The 27,189-nt window shown below is 33.4% G+C and overlaps 3 protein-coding genes across 3 annotated transcripts; 1 reads left to right on the top strand and 2 right to left on the bottom strand.

Annotated features, from left to right (window-relative positions):
* The first annotated feature begins 42 nt into the window (after positions 1–42).
* On the top strand, positions 43–12,681 carry LOC106714469. Its single transcript, XM_045678296.1, has 5 exons — positions 43–233; positions 7,777–7,889; positions 9,690–9,856; positions 11,606–11,795; positions 12,246–12,681. Exons 1-5 carry the CDS (start codon positions 198–200, stop codon positions 12,397–12,399), a joined length of 660 nt encoding a protein of 219 aa, XP_045534252.1. The 5' UTR covers positions 43–197; the 3' UTR covers positions 12,400–12,681.
* Positions 12,682–14,430: 1,749 nt separating this feature from the next.
* LOC106714463 (endocuticle structural glycoprotein SgAbd-2) lies at positions 14,431–19,612 on the bottom strand. The gene is made up of 5 exons (XM_014507516.2): positions 19,456–19,612; positions 16,542–16,667; positions 16,172–16,315; positions 15,079–15,258; positions 14,431–14,662 (listed from the first exon to the last, which is right to left on the bottom strand). Exons 1-5 carry the CDS (start codon positions 19,543–19,545, stop codon positions 14,486–14,488), a joined length of 717 nt encoding a protein of 238 aa, XP_014363002.2. The 5' UTR covers positions 19,546–19,612; the 3' UTR covers positions 14,431–14,485.
* A 6,119-nt stretch (positions 19,613–25,731) lies between these two features.
* LOC106714454 lies at positions 25,732–27,189 on the bottom strand. The gene is made up of 3 exons (XM_014507507.2): positions 27,112–27,189; positions 26,313–26,457; positions 25,732–25,925 (listed from the first exon to the last, which is right to left on the bottom strand). The coding sequence occupies exons 1-3, from the start codon at positions 27,127–27,129 to the stop codon at positions 25,732–25,734; spliced, it is 357 nt and encodes a 118-aa protein (XP_014362993.2). The 5' UTR covers positions 27,130–27,189.

The following is a 27,189-nucleotide window of genomic DNA, read 5'->3' as shown; positions in this document are numbered from 1 at the left end:
CCGACTCCCGGCCGAACTCCCGTTATAATTGAACAGCAACACCACTTGTCTGCGCGGGCAGTGCGCCGACCGCACGCCCTTCTAATAGCGCGAATGTGTCATCTTTACAAACGAACAAGATTTCGCATTTAAAAGTGTTCCACTAATTTTAAGTTTTATTTATATTTAGTGAAATAAAAGACAATTATTTTATCAAAATGTGCTCGAAAAGTATATCTTTCTATATTTATGTGGTAAGTATTTATAGTGTAATAAAAATAAGGTTTAAGTAAATAATAAAATAGTCCATGTCTAAGTAACACATTTTTATGAATAAGTATAGTCCTTAACTATGTTTGATTAGTTTATTAGAAAGTATTTAAGTTTAGAAGTTAAATTTTTGCCTAAAAATAATTATAAACCTAATCTTACTTAAACTTAAATCGATATTACTGACTCGATTGTTGATATATTTGGTTATACTTATTTGATAGAAGAAGCATTGGTATATAATTTAACTGAGATCTCTAAAGCTACACGGTCGACTGACTCATTGCCTATGCATTCAGAGCACACCGTTCAGGGAGATAGTAAGAAAAAATATGAAACCGCAGGTGAAGTTATCATCGCTTTACTGTTATGCACGAAGCGGTCGCTGTCTAAACGTTATTAACGTGTCATTAGTTGGAAGTTTGCTGACCGCCACTGCGTTCCATAATTTTGAAACAAATAAGATCATTTAAATATCAAAGGATATTGCAATACATAAACATAATTATCTCGTTTGTTTTTTATTTATATTTTTATGCTATTGACAATTTTACTTTTATGGACTAAAGCACAACACTTACCACCTTAAACCAAAGTGTAAGTATAGAGCTAGTAGTAAGCATAGAGGATGAAATTCTATTTGAAGCGATTCTGGTACACTTATCTACCTTTAACTTCATCTATAACTTCGTTTAAATTTTTGTCGTACTTTGGAATGTCACAAATAAAATTTGCCATAACCCATTCGACGAAAGAAGTAGGTCGTAGGTATAGTTAAGCTTTGGGAATTAGCTGTGAGTTAGCTATCTTGTCGTTAAAGTTCTAAGTTGACGTATTTGTTTTTTGCAAAAATTTCTTATATAATTTATAGCGGTCGTAAATTTTAATAAGCTGATTGTTAAAAGAAAACAAAAGCAAAGAGAAACAACAAATTATATTCATTCATGTTAAAACATTCCGCTACTTCTGACGACCACGATGTTGAAATACCGCAATACGTGAGATGTTTAATCCAACAGTTTCTACCGTTCATTGGAAGATTTGTAGAGAAAACTTGTGTCTAATTACGCTAAAAATAATACTTGCGTATTTTGCTAAGGAATTATACCAAAAAAAGAGCCATATCTTTTAAATTACTTGCTTTTGAAATATGGTATGTCCATCGCATGTTTAAGTTTTCGGCAGTTAAGTAAAGTTGGTAAAGCGGAAATTTATTTGATCATCAACAAAAAAAAAAAAACAATTATCGTGTCAATCTGGGTCCATACGTTTAAATGTTTCAAAATTCACTTTACTTAATTTGGCTTTTACTGGTCAAAAACTGGCGTATTTACCCCAAAGCTTGATGTTACGAAGCGTGCCTACTAACAAGATTTCTTTATTATTATACGATTAAGAGTGAAATTTGCCAAATCGTATAATCCAGACTTTCGCTGACAAACTATATACACGTAGGCATTATTAGCAACTCATTGTAAGCGCTACTCGGAATTCGAGCATCAAGATGTCTTAATACGTGCCACCCATACAATGTATCTGACAATCCGTACGCCACTTTCGCTTGCTCTTTACGCTATTTTCACTTTTTTAACTATTTGTTTAAATCCTTAAAAACATTACTTAGAAATTTCAACAGTGATATTATACCATAATTTTCCAAACAATTTTAAATCATTTGTCATATTTTGAGAAACAAGTAACTATTAACTGTGTCAACATCTAAGTAAACTTCTTTTAGAAAAATACAAATTTAATTATCTTACTAATATTATAAATGCGAATGTTTAGATGGATGGACGGATAGATGGATGTTTGTTTGAACGTACCTCCAGATCGTCCGAACGGATCTTGATGAAATTTGGCACAGATGTAAAACATACTCTGGAAGAACATATAGGCTACTTATTACGTTTTTCCTTTTGTTTCGTGCGGACGTAGTCGCGGGCGACAGCTAGTATATTATATATTTCAATTTCCACGTAATAAGCATGTCCTACATATGTATTTTGCAGTGTAATTTACATAAGCATGCTCAAGAATCGTTACCGAGTTGATAAATGCGTCTCGCATCATTTCTCATGCCTTTCAACAGTCGTTAATATAAATTTATGGATTTCAGTTTTAACTTAGTTCAAGTACTTTAACATTTTCTTTTATACTATTATATTTACTTTTTACATTTTTTATCTTATCATTCATACTTTCGTAACTCGTGTATTAATATGAAACGTACTCGTATTATAATTTAGAATAAAATTTGCAGTAATAAATTTTAAAATAATGTACGGTTATGTTAATGGTGTACAAAATAGGTATACTAATAGTGTGAGCTAGTAATCTAGAACTGTTGGAATATACATCTTACCTTACACTATTCGGACCTTTTACGTAACTCCAAAACTGTACATCGAGTTAACATTTCCATTCCAAATATCGATATGTAAAGTTTGCACTTACACTAAATTGCGGATTTTGTCGTCTGTTCTGACCTTAATTTTTCCAATATAACGTTACTTTATAACGGAACATGAACTTGAAATTGTTTGAACGATATGTTTATGCAAATACTTAATTTTGAAAATGGAATAATAACGATTCGACTACAGGTTAAAGTTAATAACATATTTCGCAACGTTAATTAACCTTTAGTTTTTACACAAAACGATGGGTACCGGGAATAAAGCCGCAATCGTAAAAATGAAAATGTTCAGGAAAAAATATTTAATGAAATTATGGAATAACTATAAAACCACTGAATATCTTAAAATAAATTATATGTCACCTTGTTCGTTATTTTTTGCCTAAAGTACTGTTGCAGTTACAAGATTGTATATTTTATCCAAATAGGAAAAAATCGGTAAAGATCATATTGCTACTATTTATGTCGAAAGGTTGTTCCCATAATAGCCACTTACAGCTTTGTTCCACGAAAAAAAAAAATGAATGTTGATACAGTAATAATATGTTACAGCTTTTTTCAGTGTATTATAGGATACACGATGGATACAGTAACCATAGTTTGTGTTCTTATTCCTTGAACTTGATGAGCGTTTTGTGGACGGTATTCATATTTTACTGTATATTCATCGTTGTATGTTTTTTTTAAATCTTTTATCTTTGCGTGAATATCTTATTTTTATTGACAGTGCTTTTATTATTATTATTTTTTTACTAGAAATATAAGAATGGATCATTTAAAGTGGTAGAAAAAAGAGCATTATGTTATTATTAAACAATCTTTTATTGAATCAAAGTAGCATAATTAAAATGACAAATTCGTGACTTTATAAGACTTTTTTACTTATATTATCCATGAAAATGAAGAATTCCTAATAAAAAAGGTACTTATGCTTAACTTTAAAACTTGCGCTATTTAAATTAAATTATTTTATAAAATGTACCTACTCTAATTATAATAAACTAAGACTAGTTTATTAGGAACTGTAGGAAATAAACTCATCTAAACCAACATTCGTATTATCTTAACATAAAAAAAAATTGGGTACCAAAATATTTAAAGCAAAATCACGTCTAAAGACTTGACTCCTGTAGCGGATCCTGTACCTCAGCAGCTTCGTGGGTTCCACATGCCAAAGATTTATAGAAATCGTGATAATATTGTGGAATATCATGACTGTTACAAAGACAGTAGATCAGAGTACAGAGGTGATGTACAAATCTGTAACAACTATAGAGGAATAAAGCTCATGTCACACAGTATGAAAGCTTGGGAGAGAGTGGTGGACGGAAGAATAAGAGAGGAGAGTGAGGTAACTCGGAACCAATTTGGGTTTACACCAGGACGGGGGACTACGGATGCCATTTTTGCTATTCGCCAACTTTGCGAGAACAGGCCTATAGCCTGTGCATAAAAACCTGCACATGGTGTTTGTAGACCTCGAAAAAGCATACGATAGGGTTCCGAGGAAGGTTTTGTGGTGGGCTTTGAAAGTGAAAGGAGTGCCTGGGAAATACCTGCAACTTATTCGTGCTATGTATTGTCGAGCCAATACACACATCCAGTCTGCTGTTGGCGATAGTGACAGGTTTAGTGTCTCGGTAGGCCTACGCCAGGGTTCGGCTTTAAGTCCGTATCTCTTCCTCCTGGTAATGGATGCGCTAACATCAGACATACAGGAGGAAGCACCCTGGTGTATGCTTTATGCTGATGACATCGTGCTTGTCGGGGAGGATGAATGCGAGGTGCAGAGCAGGTTGGAAAAATGGCGAGATAAATTGGAGAGAGCTGGTCTTAAAATCAGCAGAACCAAAACTGAACATTTGTTCTGCGATTTTGGTGGTCCGACCAGATTTTCTCCAATCGCTTTAAATGGTGTTGACCTACCAACCTGCTCCAATTTTAAGTACCTCGGTTCACTCGTCCAATACGATGGTGGTGTTGACCGGGATGTGAAAATCCGAATAAATGCAGGTTGGATGAAATGGCGACAGGTCACCGGGGTGACTTGTGATCCAAGAATGCCACCCAAGCTTAAGGGACAGATCTACAAGTCAATCGTAAGACCTGTCTTATTGTACGGATCTGAATGTTGGGCCACCAAGGTTTCGGATGAAAGAAGATTGCATGTAGCTGAGATGCGTATGCTAAGATGGATGTGTGGTGTGACAAGAAAAGATAAAGTTAAGAATGTGCATATCAGAGGAAGTTTGAAAGTAGCGCCAGTTATCGAGAAATTGAGGAGCAGAAGGTTAGCGTGGTTTGGACATGTTATGCGGAGGGATGATAATCATATAAACAAAAAAGTAATGAGATTGAATGTGGATGGCTATAAAGGTAGAGGAAGACCAAAGAAAGTATGGATGGATTGTGTGAAAGAGGATATGCGTAAGAAGGGGGTAAATTCAGATATGACGTCTGATAGAGATGTATGGAGAAGTAGTACATACTGTGCCGACCCTCCATAGGGATAAGGGCAGGTTGATGATGATGATGATGATTTAAGTACATGTCATTTGTAAAAAATCAGAAAACAAAAATTTTGACACAGGTACATTAATTCGAATCATGAACAGATGACTATAAAATTGTAAAATAATTATTGTAGATTATTATCTTCAGTAATACAAATAAAATAACTATAGTTTGGTAGTCTTGTGCGTGATTTAATATTTGCTGCCATTGAGTAACGACTCAACGATAGTTTAGTAGGTACAGCAATGTTTAGTGCGAATCTGTTAACATCAAAGTAGGTACAGTAATGTATAGTGCGTTTAATGTTTACATGTTTTATTCCCTGGAAGAAAGCCGTAATTACAATTGCTGGTCTAAAATTGAAACAAAAATTTCACTTTCAACATAACCGTATTGTTCCAGTAATATTTTTCTAAACGTTTACCAGGAACAAACAATTAATGTACAAAGTGATTTTTCTATTTTTGTCATTTTTCATCAGAATTAAGTAAAAAAAATATATAAGGTGTATTTAGGTCCGTAGATACCGAATCTGACTTAACCCGAAGACTGTCGCAATATCCATTGCGACATTATTCCAACTACCCATCGAAAAGCATTTTCAATGTCAGTTCAATGACATGTTACACACTTGACACAGATATCGGGCACTGGCACTTTCTTTCCGGTAAGTCTTTACGATTCGCCGCACATCACTAAAGTAAAAATTGTGCCTGTTATTTTCATTATTATTATTTATACTAGTTGTCGCGCGACTCCGTCCGCGCGGAATTTAAAAAAATGTAATAAGTAGCGTGTGTAGTAATGTAGTGTAGTGTTCTTCCAGACTATGTTTTAGATTAATTAATTAAGAAACGGCTTAACTCACGTTCGATCGTCGCGGTCGCGTCGCGTCTCGCACTGAAGTCTTCGGATTAAACACTCGCCCTGAAGATGGACCCCCGATGGGTTCGAAACTAGTCGGTGCCGTCACCGGACGATCAAACGTGAGTTAAGCCGTTTCTTAATTAATTAATTATGATGTCTCACGAAAGTTTAAACAATTTATGTTTTAGATCTATGCCAAATTTTAACAAGATCCGTTGAGCCGTTCCGGAGATACCTTTAAACAAACATCCATCCATCCGTCTAAACTTTCGCATTTATAATATTAGTAAGATTTAATATTCATTCAATTATCTCCTTGCACCTCTAATGAGGTGAACACTCTTTTCTACGATGTTATATTCCGTCTCCACCAAAATGAATTATTTTTATTATTCATTTATCTTTATTTTATTTTTATTTATTCTTAGCTTTGGGATTAGAACAAAGTCCCACAAAACTATATAAAATAATGATTAAAAATATATTATTATTGAAAATCTTGTATCAGTATATTTCTGGAAAATAAAAAATATTTCAACATCATATTATATTATCCTTTTAAATTCTCGTATGTTATTCATATTTATCGAAAGTTAAATAAAGTGGATTTAAAAAATCACACATAAAAAAATTCTAATATTGTGTTGATAGTTGTAATTAAAATTCAACCCATACAATATGCTTGGTTTTATGAATATAGAAAAGTACATTAAGCTAATCTAGGAAAATGGCAAATATCGTTTGTGACTGGTTCGTTGCTGTGAAACTTCACTCCCACAGTAAATGCAGTAGATTCAATAGATATCAAAAGCACTTTCTAAAAATTTTAGATGAATCATTTCCAATTGCACGTTACAAACAAAAAAAAATGAAAAGAAGATAAACCCGTCACGTTATAACAATGAGTCGTTCATTTCTTGTTAACTATACCGCTATGAAACAAGATAATCGTGAAACTACAGCATTGGATGCGTAGACTTTGACGGGACAGGTTTTGTTTGGCGCTGGCGGGCGGGAACTGTGTCATTCGGCCGCGACATACATACCGCGGCGGCTCACGTACCCGTACGAATTCGAACGACCAATCGTGGATAGTAAGCTATGAAAGTACCCAATTTCATTGATAAAAAATTCCAGTGCAGACTGATATCTAATAACCTTAATTTACTCTAGTTTTGGGCCATTGATTTCATGATAGACCTGATCTCCCACCTTATAAATTACGTCTCGAACACCTAATTCCCACCTTTTTTATGGAGCCAAGGGCCTACTCCAGTTGTTTGGTAAATTTAAAATTATCCCATTTATAAGCTGGCTAATATTGGGATAGATTTAGCTTTCTTATGTTATTATGATACATGTTAATTATGAAGTTGTTGGAGCTTAACAAAAACTAAATCGGGAAGTGTCGAGTCATGTCTGATGAGTGGTACCGTTATTCCGTCATCATCAACGCGAGCCGTTAAAACAATTTGTATGTTAAACTAATGGCCTCTCCTCCTCTTAACTGTGGTAACAACATTACATGATAGCTTCTCCAATACCGCTAGTAATGCTTGATTACCACTAGAATCGGAATGGCAAATACCAAAGTAATTGAAGACCCTGATCTTTACCTCAATGGTTTAACATAGTTTTAAATATACGCACTAGGCATTAATCTACATTTGTTTTTATTACATTTTAAATACATACGTTTTACTAATTAAACTTTGCTTTAATTACAGGCATTATTAGCAAGCAGTTTAGCAAGCGATTGCGGTCCGACGTTAAAATACGCGTGGGGAGATGCGCTGCTTGCGTCAGACTGTCCGGGTCCTGATGGTTCACCATATCCAAGGTAATTCGTGTATTTAATGGATCAGTAAACATGTGATATGTAAAGCTATCACGAAAATTAATGTAGACTTTTCATACTAAATCTACACTAAACAGTGTCATAAGTGTTAGTGACCACAACGACTCGGAGTGCTTCAGTAAGTAGAAGTATTAATTTTTAAGAAATTTGACATCACGATATAAAAGGACTGAATGACATTATTGTGCTACGATATCATTAATGGCAAAAGCTCTACACACAATTATTGTTATTATTTAATTAGAAAGAAAGAAAGAAAAAAAAAATATTGCCACACAAAAATATATATAAAATCAAAAAAGAAAAAACACACATACAAGGCACAAAGTGTGGCAAAAGGGAGCCAGCTGGGAGGCAGCAGGTGGACAGACTTAACTGCCCCTACGCTGGTTTTCAGCTGGCACCTTTATAAAAATAATAGTAATAATAGTAAATTAGTATTTTCCCCATAATATTGACCCCATATGTCTGAGTAAATAAACTTTTGTTCATGTGTAGCAGATGTACAATTTTATATAATTTATAAATAAAACAGTACAAAGGGTTTTTCTTTTTTCTCGGTTGTGATATATAGGTACATCTGAATTATACCACCTACTTACGCGTTAGTTACCTCCCAAAGGGTAAACTTGCAGTATTCTAAAAAAATGTTCAAAGCGACCTATTTTAAAACAGTCACGTCTGCAAACAAGATGATTGTCGTGTGTTTTTGAACTTGAAGATACCGTTAATGCTTTTGAACCCTCGAGACACGCACTCCTGCGTTCCGTGGGAAATTTCTCATAAAGCCGCTCAGAGCGTGTTTGTAGTTTTTAACGCTTACAACATAATTTTAAAATTACACTCATTGTCTGTCATCTCCACAGCGGAACAAAGTGAGTTTAATTTTCTTTATGAAGTTGCAATTGCAACGGTTGAGTGTTGGGTGGATGTAATGATAAAAACAAAACAACACAATTTTGCTCGTAACTACCGAAGCAGACCTTTCTCTACGTTAGGCACAACATCCTGTTTTAAAACACACTTTTATCTTGCATTGCCAGACCATTATTAGCGGTTAGTTCCACAGCGGTCTTCAAATAATAACTTAGAATTGAAAAATAAAAAAAGTGAAGTTGATAAATTATCACGATTCTAAATCCCAATTGCATTTATAAAACTTTTAGGAAATTAGTGTCAGCAACTTCGAAACAGGTGAAGCTATGAGCTCGTGAGTATCAAGAACATGTAATCCTGTTACAAATTGTTGGATACCTAACCTATAGGATGTTTAGTATCAAAACGCTAAATAACGGGGATGATGTCAAACATGTCAGTTTGTTTATAAAACATACAATCATTGTCTCAATTCAATTGTAATAGTAATTTCATCATTGTCTTCTCTCAATGTATATGTAATTGTTAGGCAAGAGATTTTGGCGATGAATATTTTGTCAACAAATATTTGATGACTACATCTACACTCAATTAAAAATCAATATCTCTGTCTTGATAAATTTTGGCTGTGAAAGAAGTAACAGACATGACTATCAACTATCAGGCTTGAAAGACGAAATACAAATTTTCACAGAAGAATATTCATAATATACTTAGATAAGTAAGACGTAGTTTCATCCATCGAGGTTCTCTCGCACTTACTTTATAAAAATGTATATCTTTCCACTCGACTATGCAGAATAAAACTAAGCAACGGAGCCCCTAGTTATATCCTAATAGCTATATTACTGCTTTGTAAAATATTTTTTGATGCACATTTTTAAACACATTACTGTTACATTCCAGACACCTGGTAAATAGAGCACTGAAGTCAGGTCCATGGGGCCAGTCTAACCGGCAGGGGCGAGGTCTGCGCACATTAGACCCTGCTATCATGAGGCGGGCGTTACTCGAAGCACACGCCGGCTACGGTGAAGCATCCAATGTTCAAGTACAAAACGGGAATAGAACAGGTAAAACTACTGCTTCAATATAAATTAATATATTAACTTTTATATAAAAAAGTAAATTGACTGTTTTTAATGAATTGATTGCTCGGAGTGAGAAAAACATATGTTTGTCATAAGTTACAAATGTAATATTTACTTATAAATAAAGGTAAAATACATAAATGTAAAGAGAAAGTACCTAAAATCTAGGTTACAAAGATAGTAAAAACCGGTTGGAACTAAAATGAAATGAATTGTTATTGGTTAGTTAACTTTTTTTACTCAAGAAAGTAATAATTCAAAGTTTGTATTTAAAAAAATGGTTTGTTATTGTTATTTTACGTATTATCTATATATATAAAAGGAAGTCGTGTTAGTTACACTATTTATAACTCAAGAACGGCTGAATCGATTTGATAGCTTAGAACCAGGAAAAGGACATAGGATAATTTTTACCCCGTTTTCTATTTTTTATTCCGCGCGGACGGAGTCGCGGGTAAAAGCTAGTTACGTATAAAAATGGTTTATTGTTTTTTACGTATTACGTATTAATAAAATGCAGCGTTCAGACAAAATTATGTCAAAGATATGATTGTGATACGCCTGCATAATTTACTTTTAAAATATAGATGATAAGCCATTTCAGATGTTGCCTTGCCTTAATTCGTTGAAAAAGAAAGCCATGATGACTCATAAAAATATTACCCATTAAAATTCAAACATCAGTCGCTTGAACTACCTCATAGTGAAAGCTCTGAATTACTCATCCTTGGCACATGTATTGAATAAATATTTGATACAGCCTTATAAAATGCCTTCTCACTAACTTCTATATTGTAACTACTAGATATGTTGTACACTTTGTCACTGTGAAAAAATTTACGTTACTACCCCATACGTCAGCTACTTTGCAATAAAAGTCCCGTCAATATCTGTCCAGCGGTTTCGGAGATAAGCCGGCACAAACGTGAAGTTGCGGACCGACAAATAAAAGTTATTGTAATTACATTATTGAATGACATAGATTAAGAATTAAAATGTAAGTTTGTTTATTGGATTTTAACGCTTTTATAAGCCTAAAAAATTCAATAGATTATTAACATATTTTTGGCTCACTTTGGTCGATAACTTTTTAATAAAAAATTTCTCTTATGCAAGCAGTTAAAGATTTGATTCTAAAGTATTTAGGTTTGAAGGCAGAAAAACGAACCACTGGTCTAATGTGACTCGAATATAAACATTATTTGTTATCGTTAAAGTATTCGATTGCTTTTTGTTCACTTATAACAATGTGTAATAAAATAAGCTTATAGAATCTTAATAAGAACGATGTCAAAGGGCTTTGTACTGCCCTACAAGAATCTAATTTGAATAAGTGAAAGTAAGCTAACTATTTGATTCTGATTTCTGGCTGATGAGTACACAGATAAACGAATTTCATTTGCATAACGATGTACGATGTTTGCGAAAAAAGTGTGCCATTTTTCTTTCCTGTGACTTATGGGGGCTGCATTCAGGAATGAGGCTTATGGTATTCAAACTTCTTTAAAGTCATCAGAATTCTTGCATTACAATTTTATACTAGTTTAGAATAGTACTAGTTTAGTTGTTTTATGGTTTTACCTGTTAGTTACTATCATAACATCCATTCAAAGAGAGACAAAGCCATAATATTCTGGATTCTTCCGACTTCATCGATTTTGTTTGAGTTTGAAGTGCCACGCAAAATGTTTGTTGCTGTTTTTTAGTTAAACACTTCCGTCATATCCACAGCTCGAGCCAGTAACATCCCCTCTGGTTTATCACCGGCCAACCCGCACAATTGCGGCAGCGCTCGCCTGTGTCGTACACGGTATAACACCACTGCGCCCATGTACGGCGTCTCCCTTACCTCGGGACAGCCCGTCACCATCGTGCAGAAGTTCCCTGATCTACTACAACAAGTCGTCTTCGAAGTGTGCGAGTGAGTATCAAATTACGTGAAATTTTAGAGCCAGTAAGAGCAAAATATATTTTGTAAAATGTCAATGAGCAAATTTATTATAGATATTGCCCACTTCAAGACTATCTTCTGATAGAAAGGACCAATTTTTATTTTTTACTTCCTATCCTTAGCTTATTAACGTACATTTATGAAATACTATCATAATAAGAGGACGACATTTTTTTAAACAAGTTTTGTAAACAAATATTTGAAACTTATACTAAATCTAATATAATGAGAGATCGAGCTGACTGAAGAAGGCGGAGATAGAAATTCGAGACATACTAGTAATGTCTACAGAACCAATTCCTTATGTGGTCATTCTTGTGGTTTACACAGTTGCAAGTACGATATATTTAGGTTAAATTACACAATAACAGGTTCGATAAGTCTTTTTACAATAACGGTTTACGTTTTTTTAAATTTCAGAACGAGTGAATGCTCCGTCCTCCGTGGTACCTGCACACAAACATACGTACCCTATTTATTCTTAGTATTACCACTCGGTCCAGTTACTCTCACCGGTCAGGACTACGTATTAGTCGAGTCTGGCTGCGTCTGCAAACCAGATCCCATGGTGTAGATATAGGTTATAATTCGTGGAGTGATGTTTGTCGTAAAAAGTATTTTGTGAATATCCAGCGAAAATTATTGGTTGTGAGATTGTGTCCAGAAAATTATATGAAATCGTTAGATCAATCAATATAGATTTGAGTCAAACATGATAATTGCATAAACTTGAATGTAGGAAAAATAAAAAAGGACAAAAATTACTTAAAAATTTTATATAAGAGATCAATCTAATGATTAAATTAACGTTATTTAAAGAATATACAAATTCATAAAAAAAAAATGGAGGCATTTAATAAGTTTATAACTGTTGAAAAGAAAGCATTTGTATTGCCATTACAAACACATAAAAAAACTTTAAAAACATTTCCGTAGAATGTTTGAAATAATATTGTTAAAAAATAAAATAGAAATAATAATCTGTAATGATATAAATATAATAAAGCAACTGTAAAATTGCCGTAAATCTTCGCATAATGATTTGGCGGCCATTTTGTGGACAAATATTTATTTTGTAAATCCTTTATAGACTGAATATGATTTTGTTAATTTATTATTTAGATATTTATTTTTAGTGCGGTCAACACTGTGCGTATTAACATAAATAAATCGGATTTATCGTTAATATAATAAGTTAATTATGAACAACGAATGTATCAAAGATAAAAATAAATTAAGATTCCGTCTTTTAATTTTGTTTTATTTTATATGATTTTAAAACCAGAAAATATGAGCTACAGTCATAAAATAAAACGAAATTCTGATTATATCTCATATCTCCCGAATAATTTAACACGGATTTCTTTAAATAGTCGGTATCAACATACAGAATCTGTGGTGGCGAAGTTAAAGGCTTGACTGGACCGAACCAAATTCTAAACGTCCAAGTCCCCCCCGTGATGTACTGTGATTTTTGAATTTCGAATTTCATATGTAGATTTTTCCGATGTTCTTACGGTTAAGGAAAACATACTGATCTAACCTGTACATATGGAGAAATTCAAAGATATATGTTAATTCAACCAGCGGTTGATTATGGTCTAGTCATCCCTAAATGGGTAGGCTCCCTTGGTGGGGCATATATAAGCTGAAGACAACCGATAGAGATAGTACTGTCCAAGAAAATGATGACTCGTTAAAGTAATCCAAGGAGTAATCCTTTAGGAATGAAAGGCAAATTATTGTGTAGGTATTATTAGTACCATTTTATTATAATTTCAATACAAATTTTTAATACAAAATTTATATTTACAGTTTGATTATTACATAGTATTCGCAATCTTATAAAATAAAATTTATTTTTGATCTTTTGTATGACTCAATTGTTTATTTTCTATTATAACCTAAGGTTTTTGTTATAACCTACTTATGAGCTATGTTGTAATAATAATGTCTTTAATCATATTTTCATAGTACATTTAAAAGTAATAGGATTGTTTTTTTTAATTTCTAAAATTACAAAAATACATAAATTTGAATTTCGTACAATTTCATCGTCTGTTATGCAATTTAAAAATGTCTCGTTTAATCATGGCACAAAAGAATTTATATAACTGACGATTTAAAAAATTTGAAATTAGAATAATTCAATTATAGTCTAACAAGGATATTTGGCCCGGTGAGATAGGCGTTGCTATTGCAATTAGTTCTGTCACAAAAGATGTAAAATCTACAGAGGAATACAAAATACCACTGAGTCAGATAACTTTGTCCGTCTTTAAATATAAATCTAAACAATGAACCGAAGTATCGCTGGTTTTTGACCAAAATCCCTATATATATCATAGTATCGTCATCCCTCTTATTATCTTTGACAAAATAGAGATAAGAATATGTTTTGTACAGAGACGTCTCAGAAACAAGCGAACAATCAGCTACTCGTGAGCCACAGGACATATTAATGTTAAAAGAATTTTTCTAAAATTGGATTTTGCTTATTGAAAAATGTGTTTAAATCATATCGATATAAATATATGGAAATTTTGATGATTAGATAACTAAAAAAATATTTTCAGATTTTTTTTAATTGTTTAAATTTTTTAAAAAAAAATCGATTCCTAATTTTAGACATTATTATTACACATGTAACTGTTTATGATCTATTGCTCGTAACGAGGATAGTACTGCGGGGAGACCTGGTGTTGAGGCTGCTGTTGGTGTTGCGGCTGATGTTGGTGCTGAATTTGCGGTTGCGACTGCTGGTGACCTAGATGCTCCAGACCCTGGGGCCTGGGAGTTGGAATCTTTACTACGATGTCGGTCGGCTTTCTTGAAACCTATGAAGGATAGATATACACATTACATAACATTAAAGTTCAATAATTTTATTATTTATGGATTAATTAAACGAAAAGTAAACAAATGAAATTGAACACTTCTTAAAAACCACCCTTTTCTTGCGTATTCTTTTTTTGTGCGTCTTTGTCGATTAAAGGTAAGCAACGCATCTTCAATTGCGATTGTCTAAGGGTAGCGGTCGCTTCGCTATTGCGACGAATTCTATTGGCTGCTTGTTCGATTGCCACCTTATAATATAAAAAAATAAGTTTTACTGTATCATAGTAATCAGATGAAAGACAAACCTCATTCTCAATTCGATAGCCCTTCCTCGAAATCAAATTCGCAATAGTTAATAATGGACAAGACCAAAATAACGTTAGCTAACTACAATGAAGACTTATGTCTTTGTTACCTCAGCCTTGAAACCCTCCTTAGGGTCGGCGGTGTAGGTGACCGTTCGCACAAAGCCATCGCTATCGACCACAGAGTAGGAGCCCTTGATGACATCACCGTCCCTCTGCTCCTTGCGGTTCTGGTAGTTGGTGTACTGGTCGTCGTTCACGTCGAACCCGAATTGGTAAGACGGATTAGGCTGGAATTAAAATGCAATGTGAATTATAATGTCGCACCTGCATTTAACGAAACTAAGCAGGCTTAGTAACAGACGGACATCTTTCCTGAGAAACATTTGATGTAGCTGTATTGGATATTAAAGTAATAAAAATAATTCTCGAATGCCTTAACAACTGGACTACCGGTAATAAAGTGCACATGTTCGTAAATAACTACAATATTATATATTATTTCTGTTCAATAATCTAAGAATATATAAGCCCATAATGATATAATACTCATATTACGTTGTAATAAATTTTATAACATCATTACTACTTCACATAACATCCAATTATTTTAATCATTGCATCGAATAATTAACATAAAACAATTTATATAACGCTATTAATATATCGTAGGCAAACTGTATATAATTGAAAATTGGATTATAAAGTGAAAGCGATCTATAAAATAATTAGTCAACATTCTATATGGATTACGTAGGATATACAAACGCAGCGTTATCGCAAATAGTACAAGTTTTAAGTGAAAGTTATAATGGTAAACCAGCTTTGGTCAGTGATCCAATTGAATAAAATTTTATATGTCTATACGAAGTAGAGCATATTGCAATATAAGCATTTGCACTAAAAAAACATTTATAAAATACAGTAAGTACAACATTGTAATGTATTTTATTAAGATATTTTACATAAAACCGAATGAAAAATGATATGAAAATGTAAATTCAAATAAAATATCAATGAATAAATTAAAACACAGAAGTAAAGAATGGTATAAATAACTTAACGTTAAGCACAGTTTAATATAAGTGCATATGTATATTTGTATATGTGTAATAAGGTGATGTTTTTACATGAAAACTACATAAATATTTTGTTGTGGGTAGGAAATAAACATCCTAGACTGTAACTGTAAGGCAAACATACGTCATAATCCTCAGGGGTGCGCTGAGGTCCCTCCTGCGCGTACTGCTGGCGATACTGCTGCGGTTGCGGTTGCGGCTGCGGCTGCGGCTGCGGTTGGTACTGAGGTCTAGGTTGGTACTGGTTCTCAGCTTGCACTTGGTAGGGCTAAAGATGACAAATAAATAGAAAGAAACGTGTGCGTGTCAAAAGTTTCAAATGCTGCAGCTGATGCGTTAAAGTAATAGACATCTACGGACACGACTGAGACCACGACATCATAGAAGTAAGTATTACATAAAGCGCTTTAAAGGTTCAAGTGTTGGCTGGTCAATGGTAAAGGATTTGATCAGTAGTTTTAATACAATAGTGAGAGAGTTCTATAAATACGTACCAATCTGGCGGGAGCTTGAGCACCGCCGAGGTGAGCAGGTCGCGGGATGATCTGTGTTTGCGCCTGCGCCGGCTGCTGGGCACCGATGTACTCCCTCAGTAGGTGTGGAGGGATACCTTCATCCTGCTAAAGAGAATGAACTTTATTGATCTATACATACTGTGACTGTCAATTAGTATATCTCACTTTCTTCGAAGTAATCTTGTTTTACGAAAATCTTATTTTGAGACACCTAAACATGTTACTAGAAACGCATGAAGAATAATTGACAATAACTTAAAAGTAGATTTGGCGAAGAATGGAGGAGGAAGGGGAAATCTATTTAATACTAGCTGTCGCCCGCGACTAAGTCTTGAAAAATTAAGAATTGAAAAAAAAATCGTAATAAGTAGCCTATGTGTTCTTCCAGACTATGTTCTACATCTGTGCCAAATATCATCAAAATCCATTGAGCCGCTCCGGAGATACAATTTCACCGGATTCAAACAAACATCCTTCCATCCATCCATCTAAACATTCGCATTTATAATATTAGTAAGATAGACAACGAATCTGTAAATGTGCCTATCGGCGCGGTCACTTCGCTATTTTGGCGAATTCAGATGGCCGCTTGCTCGATTGCCTCAAAAAACAAACAAACAGTTTATGTGCAATGACAACGTTTTATACACAGGTTAATCTGTTCACATATAACTGTGAATCATAAATCATTAACTCGATCTGCGGGATTATGTTGTAACGACTTGTAGTCGACACCTTAACTTACACAAAAAGGCTTTTAGAAAGTCTTACTGTGCCATTAAATAAGGATTAATAATTTATGAAATGATAAATAGGAACAGAGATTTGATTACTATTCCTGTAATGCTGTCTAATAAACTACATAACGTTCTAAATAAGTTCTTTGGGAGGGCTGGCAAAGTTTTCTACTTTGTTATATTTTGTAAAAATCTAATATATAAAATTCTCGTGTCACAGTTTCCGTTCCCGTACTCCTTCGAAACGGCTTGACCGATTTTTATGAAATTTTTTGTGATTATCCGGTATCTATGAGAATCGGCCAACATCTATTTTTCATACCCCCCCCCCCATTTTTTAACTGCGCGCGGACAGAGTCGCGGGCGACAGCTAGTTTACTTATAAAAATTAAATCTATGAATGTATAGATTATTAAAATGGATAGATAGTTAAATTACATTAAACATAATTATTTTTTTATAATCTTGTAAGGGATGGCGTTAAATACATGACACAATATGACACTAGAGAAATTGAGAAATGTGGAATTTGAATTAAAGAGAAACTTAACAATGGAAGCTTTTAACTCTGAAAAAACTGAAATAGTATTGAAAGCTTCATTTGCATTCAAAGCACAATTTACATGTGAATATTAATTTACGCGGATACTTGAAATGAATTATCTCGTTGCAGTCCGTAAAGTGAACCGACAACGAGACAAAATGGCGCAATGTTTCAACATCGCCGAAAAACTGTAACACAACGCAACTTGACCGGTTACGTCGCGCCCGATTTGTGTTCTGAAAACGTAACGCTTCCGTTGTTATGCAAATAGCGCTTTATGCTACCAATTTTTAACGAATTGTGTATATTTCAGACAATATCGCTTCTTATTTTGTATGGACTTATGTTATTGTTGTTTAAACGATGAGTGTTTAGTTTAGTTTCTTTATTTATTTTAGGAGTTCATCAGCAAGTTTTTAGCTTTTGTCCAGTAAGTTTTCACTTTAATAAAACTATATACATGTAATTTTCTGAATGAAATTGTTTACAAAAAATAGATTTTTTTTGCTTTCTTTTTTCTTTTATTTACTTATTTCTATTACTTAAGTGATTATTATGCAACTTACAAATTATTATGCAAGATAAGTGAAGTAAGTCGTAATAATTGAAAGTCTGAAATAATCTCAGCTTTTGATCGCTGCGCACGCGGCATTTTTAAACTAGAGCAACGTTTATTTGCGTAAACCGACATTTTTATATATTAACAGAACATTTATGTAAATACAAGAGCTAAATATAAACTTTCGATGATTAATACTTTTTTTATTAATGTATGAAGAGGAATTGGAATAACTGTGCAAAAAAAAAAAACTGTACTACGTTAAAGCTAACAAATAATAACTTAAAGACAATTACTTATTATCTAATGTTTTAGCGGCAATTATCTAACGTGAAAATATAAATGAAACATATATTTAACTTGACTAATTATGGGAAATTACTTGTTCAATTTTTTTTTCACTTTTTGATAATGGAATTAACTTATTTTACAATTTGAAATGACAAAACCGAGAGATAGAGAAGTTTTTTTTTAATTGACATTGTTTTTTTTTTTAAATTTGCACTGACATAAAATAACATTATTGTTGTTGTTGTACCTTACTCAATACTAACATGGATAGAGAAAGGAGAACAAATGCATGACTACAGATTACCTCGCAACTTAATACAGCGTGACTGACAGCAATCTGTCTATTAAATTATGCACATTACTCTAGACAACACATTCTTGTTAATCAAATAAATAAGATTAACTAATATATAATACAGTAAATAGAAATGTATTAACCAAAGGTTGACGATATCTGGTTTTAATTATTTTAAATATTTTGACAAAATATGTTTTAAGTATGCATACAGTATGTTATACTAGAGTATAAAGGTGTTTAAATCTTTGACAAAAGTAGTTTCTGCTATTCACAATTTATAAAATAAAATCCAGTTGTCCATTTTTCATTATTGAATCTTATGGTTTTAGTTTATATTTCTGAGAAAAATATTTCCGAAATTCAAATCTTGGAATCCTGAATTCTGATTTAACGACTAAACCGATCACAATTAGTCTGAAATTATCACAAAACTATTGAAAGAAACAACTATAAATATTACTAACTTGCTGTTGAGTTTGGTATTGGTGCTGTGGCGCCGCCAATGCACACCCCAGTACTGCCAACGTAATGCACTGACGCAACATATTACACATATATAATAAAAAATAACAAAAAAATATAAAGTCCACCACACACGCGCCAAACGGGTCGTATGGTGCGTGCAAGTAGCATTCACTTTATATACTCATAGCTCCATCCCTTCTAGTTCTTAGCGGGAGTAGATTTAAGCTTGTGTGCGTGATTCGAAATTTAAATTGGAGCATGTGTTGTCTATAGGCATAAAAATACTGACTAGAAATGTTCTGAGGAACTCTTTAATTTAAAAGATAATATAATTATATTATCAAAGATGGGGTAACCTTTCCCGTTTATTACTAATCGTATTAGAGAGATCCAAAATAACCTGGTTAACAAATTTATTGGTAATTGCTAACTTCTTTTGTTTAAATTTTCAAAACAATTTGTGTAATTTTAAGAATAACTTTGAAAGACTAGGATTCATAATCTTACTTTTACGATTATTTGCATTTTTAACAGATGTATTTAATTTAATATATCTGTATATGTAAAGCAAAATGTCTCAATATTTAAATACATTTATTATTTATTAAAGTTAATCAGATTAACTCGTTAGTCTCTCATTAAATCTTGTTGTTTCTTCTGACATAAGCCTAGCTTACTATAAAATAGTTTTCGGATAAGAAGGCATTATTTCAATGGTAAGGGTGATAAACGCTAAACTATAGACACCACAACTAGGGATAACCCAAAGATGTTTAATTTTATTACGTGTTTTTTGTGTTGCTTTTTTTTGGTTGTCGTTTTAAAATCGAAGTTAGTCTCGTAGTTAGTACACGATTATATTTAAATGTTTTATTAGTAGTTATTATTTAACGGCCTTCAGTTAGGTATAAATGTCAAATATGAGTCATAATATTTTGATGGAGAGCAAACTTTTTAACTAGGTCACCGCTCGCTCTTGTCCATTGTCTAAGTTGATTTTTTAATCCTAGAGAATGTATTTTCAATGTCGTTAAACTTTCTGTAGACGTCATTTCGACTGCCACTCATTTTGATCAATTAAAAAGGATTTTTTTAACTCCCTTAGTCCTTAATTTTGTCTTTAATCGATTTTTAAAAGCGAGGAACCGCTAGAAAGATAAGTCCAATGTAAACAAAACCGAACTTTGTATCAAAACGATCTGCAGACTATATCACGATAATTATTTTTCACCCGTATGACGAAAAAATCTTATTCTGTTCATTTAAAAAATACCTCACTGCCTCATAAATCATAACAAGTCACGATTTTTAAAAGGTGATTGAAACGAATAAATAACAATAGCCTTTCGGGCATAATGCACGACAACAGAATTAACTATTGCATACACCCGGCGTCAGTTGTCTAGCCTTACCTCACGTGGCTAACTATACTTTAACCTTACTTTTGCTTTTCGTGAGAAACAATTCGTTTCGTGAATTAATACAACGTTTTGATTAGGCTTTTGAGTTAAATTAAACGTACTAGGAGAAATATAATTATTTAAACAAAAGGAAATTTTAAAAAGGAAAAAATATTAATAAATTAGCCATGTTTCGAAAAAAGTGCTATAACTTGTTCCATTACACGATAAAACATTAAAAACACATGAAGAAATTTAAAAATTTGGTCATACATCGGTTCCGAATTCTAAAACCTATGGCAAATTAAAAAGACTTTGCCCACTTGTATTTCAAGGGCGAAAAAAACAACTGTCAAAAGCAGATTTACTTTGCACAGGCGTATTAAATGCACAGACGTAACTCAAGCTCAGACAATATCAATTACAGTAGAATCTGGGCCAATGATCTACATGTATTGGATAACCAAATTTTTAATTAAATTGTCCGTGTTAGTTTAATGCACATTTAAGTTTGTACCGACGTAATTTACTATTTTCATTTTTGGAATTGGCATACACTAAGATTGTCATTTGTTTAATTAAAAAAAAGTCATGTATAAACACTGACCTCTGTGCATGGACAGGCTATAAACCATGATATGTTGTTCCTTTTTGATTATCAGCATTTTAGCGCTGGCAGTTTTGGTTGACAGCAATGGTGAGGATTCGAACCAATAATAATAGAGACAAGATTAAGTGTCATGAACTTCAACAGGCGCGTTTAAGTAAGAATGAAGCAAAAGCTGAGTAGATGCAATTCGTAACCACATATCAGTATATATCACATACAAAAAGTTTTTTTTTATAAAACGTCACGTGTAAGAGGACATTACCTAAATGACAATTAACAGATACAAGTCAAGTTATAACAATTGTGCTTATATAGAAATGTTATTGGCCTTGCCATTTAATTAATAGCTTGATAAAAAAATTGAAAAAAGTCATCGTCAGGTTTCTTCTACATGGTCGCCAGCTTTGATTCAACAAGTTACTTTGTTTCTATAACTAGGCCTTAACAAAAATTATTCTAGAAATGCTACACAATTAAGTAGCTTATTCTAAATTATTATGTTTAAATGCAAAAGTTCAAGAAACAACGTAAAAGTTTATGTATTATGCTTTAAAACAACTAATCGATTAAATTCTCAATTCCCTCAAACTATTACGTGATATCTGTATACAAATTTTCTGAAAATATTTTTCACTTCCTATTTTGAATATTCATATGTTACCGGCTGACGTAAATTTAGACAATTCATAAACACACTAGCCATTATAAAGGAAAATTTGTGAAAATAAAAAAGGGAATGTATATTTCTGTCTGGAAAGCCTTTGTGCCATTTTTCTTTCGTGATAGAGTTGAATAATGAAAAGTAAAATGGACTCAATTTGGTCATTTTATCGTACGAAGTTATAAGAGAGAGATCGATTAATAACCAACAAACCGGAGTGGCTATGGCAGTAACGTGAAAATTATGTCACACTTGACTGAGAGATACCGACAAGCAGACAGTCGACACAAGTTTCTACATCAACATTTACTTTGTTCAAGCTAAAACCATCATTACTAAGTAAGACATAAGTACTATCCTTGCATGAACTTAAAAGATCATACATTGGTCATGTGAATTTTTAATTGTAAGTTTCATAATACATTCGGCCGAGTGAACAGGCGTGGTCGCTTTATAGGGCTAACTTGGCAACTAAAATACTTGCCAAGTAAAACAATATTTAAATTAGTACAGTTAGCATTTATACGTGCGCCTTGTAATAGAAAATATTCCTAGAATTTAAAGATAAAAATTCTATGTGCAACTTAAATAAATAATTGTAACGAATTATTGTATCAATTTATTAAATGACTTACGTAGCGAAATAGATAACTTGAATGTTTTGGTAGGCAATACTTTTTGTTACATTTACTTCATCTCCCTGACCTTGTTCCACTTACATAGGGTCTGCGTACCAGGTTCCTATCCTGCATATCAATCTATTTACTGTCATTGCTCTCGTCACTCCCATCTTGATCATGTCGCCTTTCACGCAATCTATCTCTTCCTAGGCCTACCTCTACCAGTGTATCCATCCACATTCATACTTAAACTTCTCCTTATTCCCTAATCGTAACATGTCCATACCACGATAACCTTTTACTTCTCAATTTTTCTACTACTGGTGCTACTTTCAGACTTCGTACTATACTCATTTCATATTTTATCTTTTCGCGTTACGCCAGACATCCATCTTAACATCGTTGCCAGGCGTCCGGATAAAGCCGGAGATTGGTAGGCTTTTTGTTTGCGTGTCCGGCCAAAATAAACGGTTTTCCAGCTTTTGTTAGGCTTTTTACATTTCTCAAACGAGAGTGTACCTATTAATACTGAGACAAAATCATAAACAATATAGGGTGTCCGACCTTTTTACCCAAATGTCCGGCCAAACCGACTGGTCTGTCAGACTAGTAGGTTTGGCGACCTGGCAACCCTATATGTATAAAACTATATATGTAGAGATAGAAAACAGATTCAAATATTACAATGTTAAAATACGCTGTTATTTACGGTTAAAAAAATGATAACTCTACATCTTTTAACAGTAAAGTATAATGAAAGAAAAATTGACCGCTGTACAATTTTAAATTACCTTCTTTTTTTAATTCATTCAACTTATTTGAGTTTATATCCAAGAAGTAAAATAAAGTGAAATTCGTCATTCTTTCTACTAAAAGACATCAACGATATAATATCTTGCAACAGTTACTAGATAAAGCTTGTTTGATATAATCAGTACGGCCTAATCAATTATTACGTTGTTGTATCATGATTCCTAATTAAAAAAAAACTCGAATGTCAGTCTAGAAACGAGGACAGTATCAATTGAACCGGATCTAGTGGCACTGTACCCTAATCGAAAGAGATTATATCACCCACAAAATCGACAATTTTATATTGTGAACACGTGCAAGTCTATTCTCAATTAGATGTATATCTGTAATACACAGATAATAAAAAAATCCTTATACCGTACTTATAATATGTGAAGAACGTTATTTCTTTTTTCGAGTTGGATCTTTTTTTCCGTAACGTAGCAAAAAAATGTTTTATATAACATATTTTTCAAATAATAATCATTGACTTGACCACTGTGTAATTCTTTTTTACAAAACAATATTTAAAAAAAAATTATACGACGTGGTTTTGAGATCAACTTAAGTGTATTGTATACTATAACAATTGTAATAGCTATTGAATAGTCTAGAATTCAATATAATGTACATCCTTACTGTAATTCTGTATATGTTTTACTTACAAATATAATTATGCAAAATATACATGGAACAAGAATTAAAAATAATATTAGGTCCTTACATATGAAATTGGCGTTTTTCGTACTGGCCACTTTAATCACGAATTTCTCCTCTTTGGTAAGGAATTCCAAATTCAAATTTGTACAGCTATAGACTCACGTATTTGTGGTTCGATGACCGTCATTCATTTGTTTTTTTTTCTTCTGTTTTTTTCTGTTTGCATCACTCATTTTACAAAATGGAAAACTTAAAATATCGCATTATTTACGAGTACGAGTTCCGCCGTGGCACTAGTGCTGCGGAAACGACTCGAAGGGTGAATGATGTGTATGGCGGTCGTGTTGCAAAAGAAAACACAGTTCGTTTTTGGTTCCAACGTTTTCGTTCTGGAAATTTCGATCTGCAGAACAAGCCCCGTGGACGGCCTGAGACTCAAGTTGATAATGAAGAGTTGAAGGCTATTGTGGAAGCGGATCCATCGCAAACCACGTCCGAGTTAGCTGCTGGCTGCGATGTTAGTGATAAAACTGTTTTAATTCACTTGAAGCAAATTGGGAAGATTAAAAAGCTTGAAAGGTGGGTACCTCACGAATTGACTGAAGCAAACTGTCAAACGCGCGTCGACTGTTGCGTTACATTACTAAACCGGCACAATAATGAAGGTATTTTAAACCGAATCATTACCTGTGATGAAAAATGGGTTCTTTACGATAATCGGAAGGGCTCAGCGCAATGGTTGGATCCTGGCCAGCCAGCCAAATCCTGCCCCAAGCGAAAAATAACCCCAAAAAAGTTACTTGTAAGCGTTTGGTGGACTAGTGCCGGTATTGTTCATTACAGTTTTCTCAAATCTGGCCAGACTATCACGGCTGATGTCTATTGTCAGCAATTGCAAACCATGATGGAAAAGCTAGCGGCTAAACAACCTAGGCTGGTCAATCGCTCCACGCCACTGCTGCTTCACGACAACGCTAGACCACACACTGCGCAACAGACGGCTACTAAATTAGAAGAGCTTCAATTGGAAAGTCTAAGACATCCTCCGTACTCCCCGGACCTTGCTCCAACAGATTACCATTTTTTTCGAAATTTGGATAACTTCTTGCAAGGGAAAAAATTCAACTCCGATGGGGCAGTCCAAATCGCCTTCAAAGATTTTATTGATACCCGTCCGACTGGTTTTTTTAGTAAAGGGATCAATTAACTACCTATGAGATGGCAAAAGTGCATAGAAATGGTTCATACTTTGATTAATTAAATATATTATATTAAAAAATATTCGACTTTTTGTTCCTCCCATACAAAACGCCAATTTCATATGTAAGGACCTAATATTTTATACATTTAGATCTTCAAAAAAATTTAAAAAATTTGTAAATAATACAAAAAAAATACGCACAAGAAGTCCAAAAATAAATTTATTGTTAAAAATCTATATCACAATTCCTTAAACTATAAAGCAATAAAAACAACAATTACATCAACAACAACAACTAAATAAATAACATAACAAAAATCGTAAAACGATGTTATGAAGCGTACTTGTTTCCCACGTGATGACGTACACCCCATTTGTAGTTGGCGTTTTTGTCAGTCTTCACGAATGTGTGGACAGAACCGGTGATACCGCTGGTCTCGCGACGGTCTTGGTCCAGATCGTGATCGTGGTCGTAGTAGCCTCGCTTTGGTCTATGCGCTTGAGGCTCCTCTTCACGGACCGGTGCTAAAAAGAAATAAAATTTTATTCTAATTATCTTACTAATATTATAAACTAGCTTTTACCCGCGATTCCGTCCGCGCGGAATAAAAAAAAATGCACACAAGATAAAAAAAATCCTATGTCCGTCTGCTAGTTCTAAGCTACCTCCCCATCAATTTTCAGCTAATTCAGTTCGACCGATCTTGAGTTATAAATAGTGAAACTAACACGACTTTCTTTTATATATATAGATAACAATGTTAGGATGTATGGATGGGTGGATATTTGTTATTTGTTACCACCACGTAACTCCAGAACAGATACGAGTATATATTGTAGCGTGTTTTTTCTACACGTTTATTCTCAATACCAAGTGTTGTTCTTGCAAATTTGCCTACTTTAATAACTGACCTGGAGCATTATGATGATGGGCGTGGTGTACTGGATATGGCGGTGGGGCAAATCTTGTTACCCGAACTGGTGCTCGAAGTCTATGAACAGGGTAGAAGGGTCGTGACCACGCTGCGGTGCTAATCACCGTACAAGACAGCAGTAACTGGAATTATAACAAAGAAAAAATTTATTACGCCGTTAGACTAAGTAAAAATAGCTGAATAAAATGTCTTGTGCAAGGTTCATCAAAGAATTGAAGCAAGTTTTTAGCATTAAAACGGACGAAATTCTTGACAAAACGAAAGGCGTTGGTGAGCAATGTAACGGAAAGAATTGGAGCGTTTATTGCGTTAACTGCTCCGAAATATGAGTGGATGAAAACATTATTTTTAATTATTAAATCGTTAACTTCAACTATATTGCGTTTCGCGAAATTTGCAAAACTTTAACGGCTACATTAGTAAGATGTTAAGATTGATATTTCAATGTTTATAAAATATTTCTAGCAAACTTTTGTTTATACGATGACTGATAAAGTAATAATACAAATTTATACTTTTAAATTAATTTTGTAAACAGATTTTAATTAAATTACAAACAATCGTGAAAGCTTAGTATCAAAATAAATGACTCCAATATTATTAAAATTGGTTAGTACTTCCACGTAATTTTTTATTTTCAGAAAGTTATAAAGCTGTGTCAAGAATCATAGACTCATGACCTTGACACAGTCACTTACGGTCGTGATCATAAATTTTCTACGGTATTCGTTTTATTAAGTCCTTTATTTTGAAGAACAATTAATATTATTACTTACCAAAGTGTAGCGATCCATTTTGTTGCCTTTATTGAGACAGCAATGGTTGGAACGATGTCGATCATTCTCTTATAAGCT

Source organism: Papilio machaon, chromosome 6 (assembly GCF_912999745.1).
Source record: "Papilio machaon chromosome 6, ilPapMach1.1, whole genome shotgun sequence".
Taxonomy (NCBI): domain Eukaryota; kingdom Metazoa; phylum Arthropoda; class Insecta; order Lepidoptera; family Papilionidae; genus Papilio; species Papilio machaon.
This window is presented reverse-complemented; position numbering and strand designations above follow the sequence as displayed.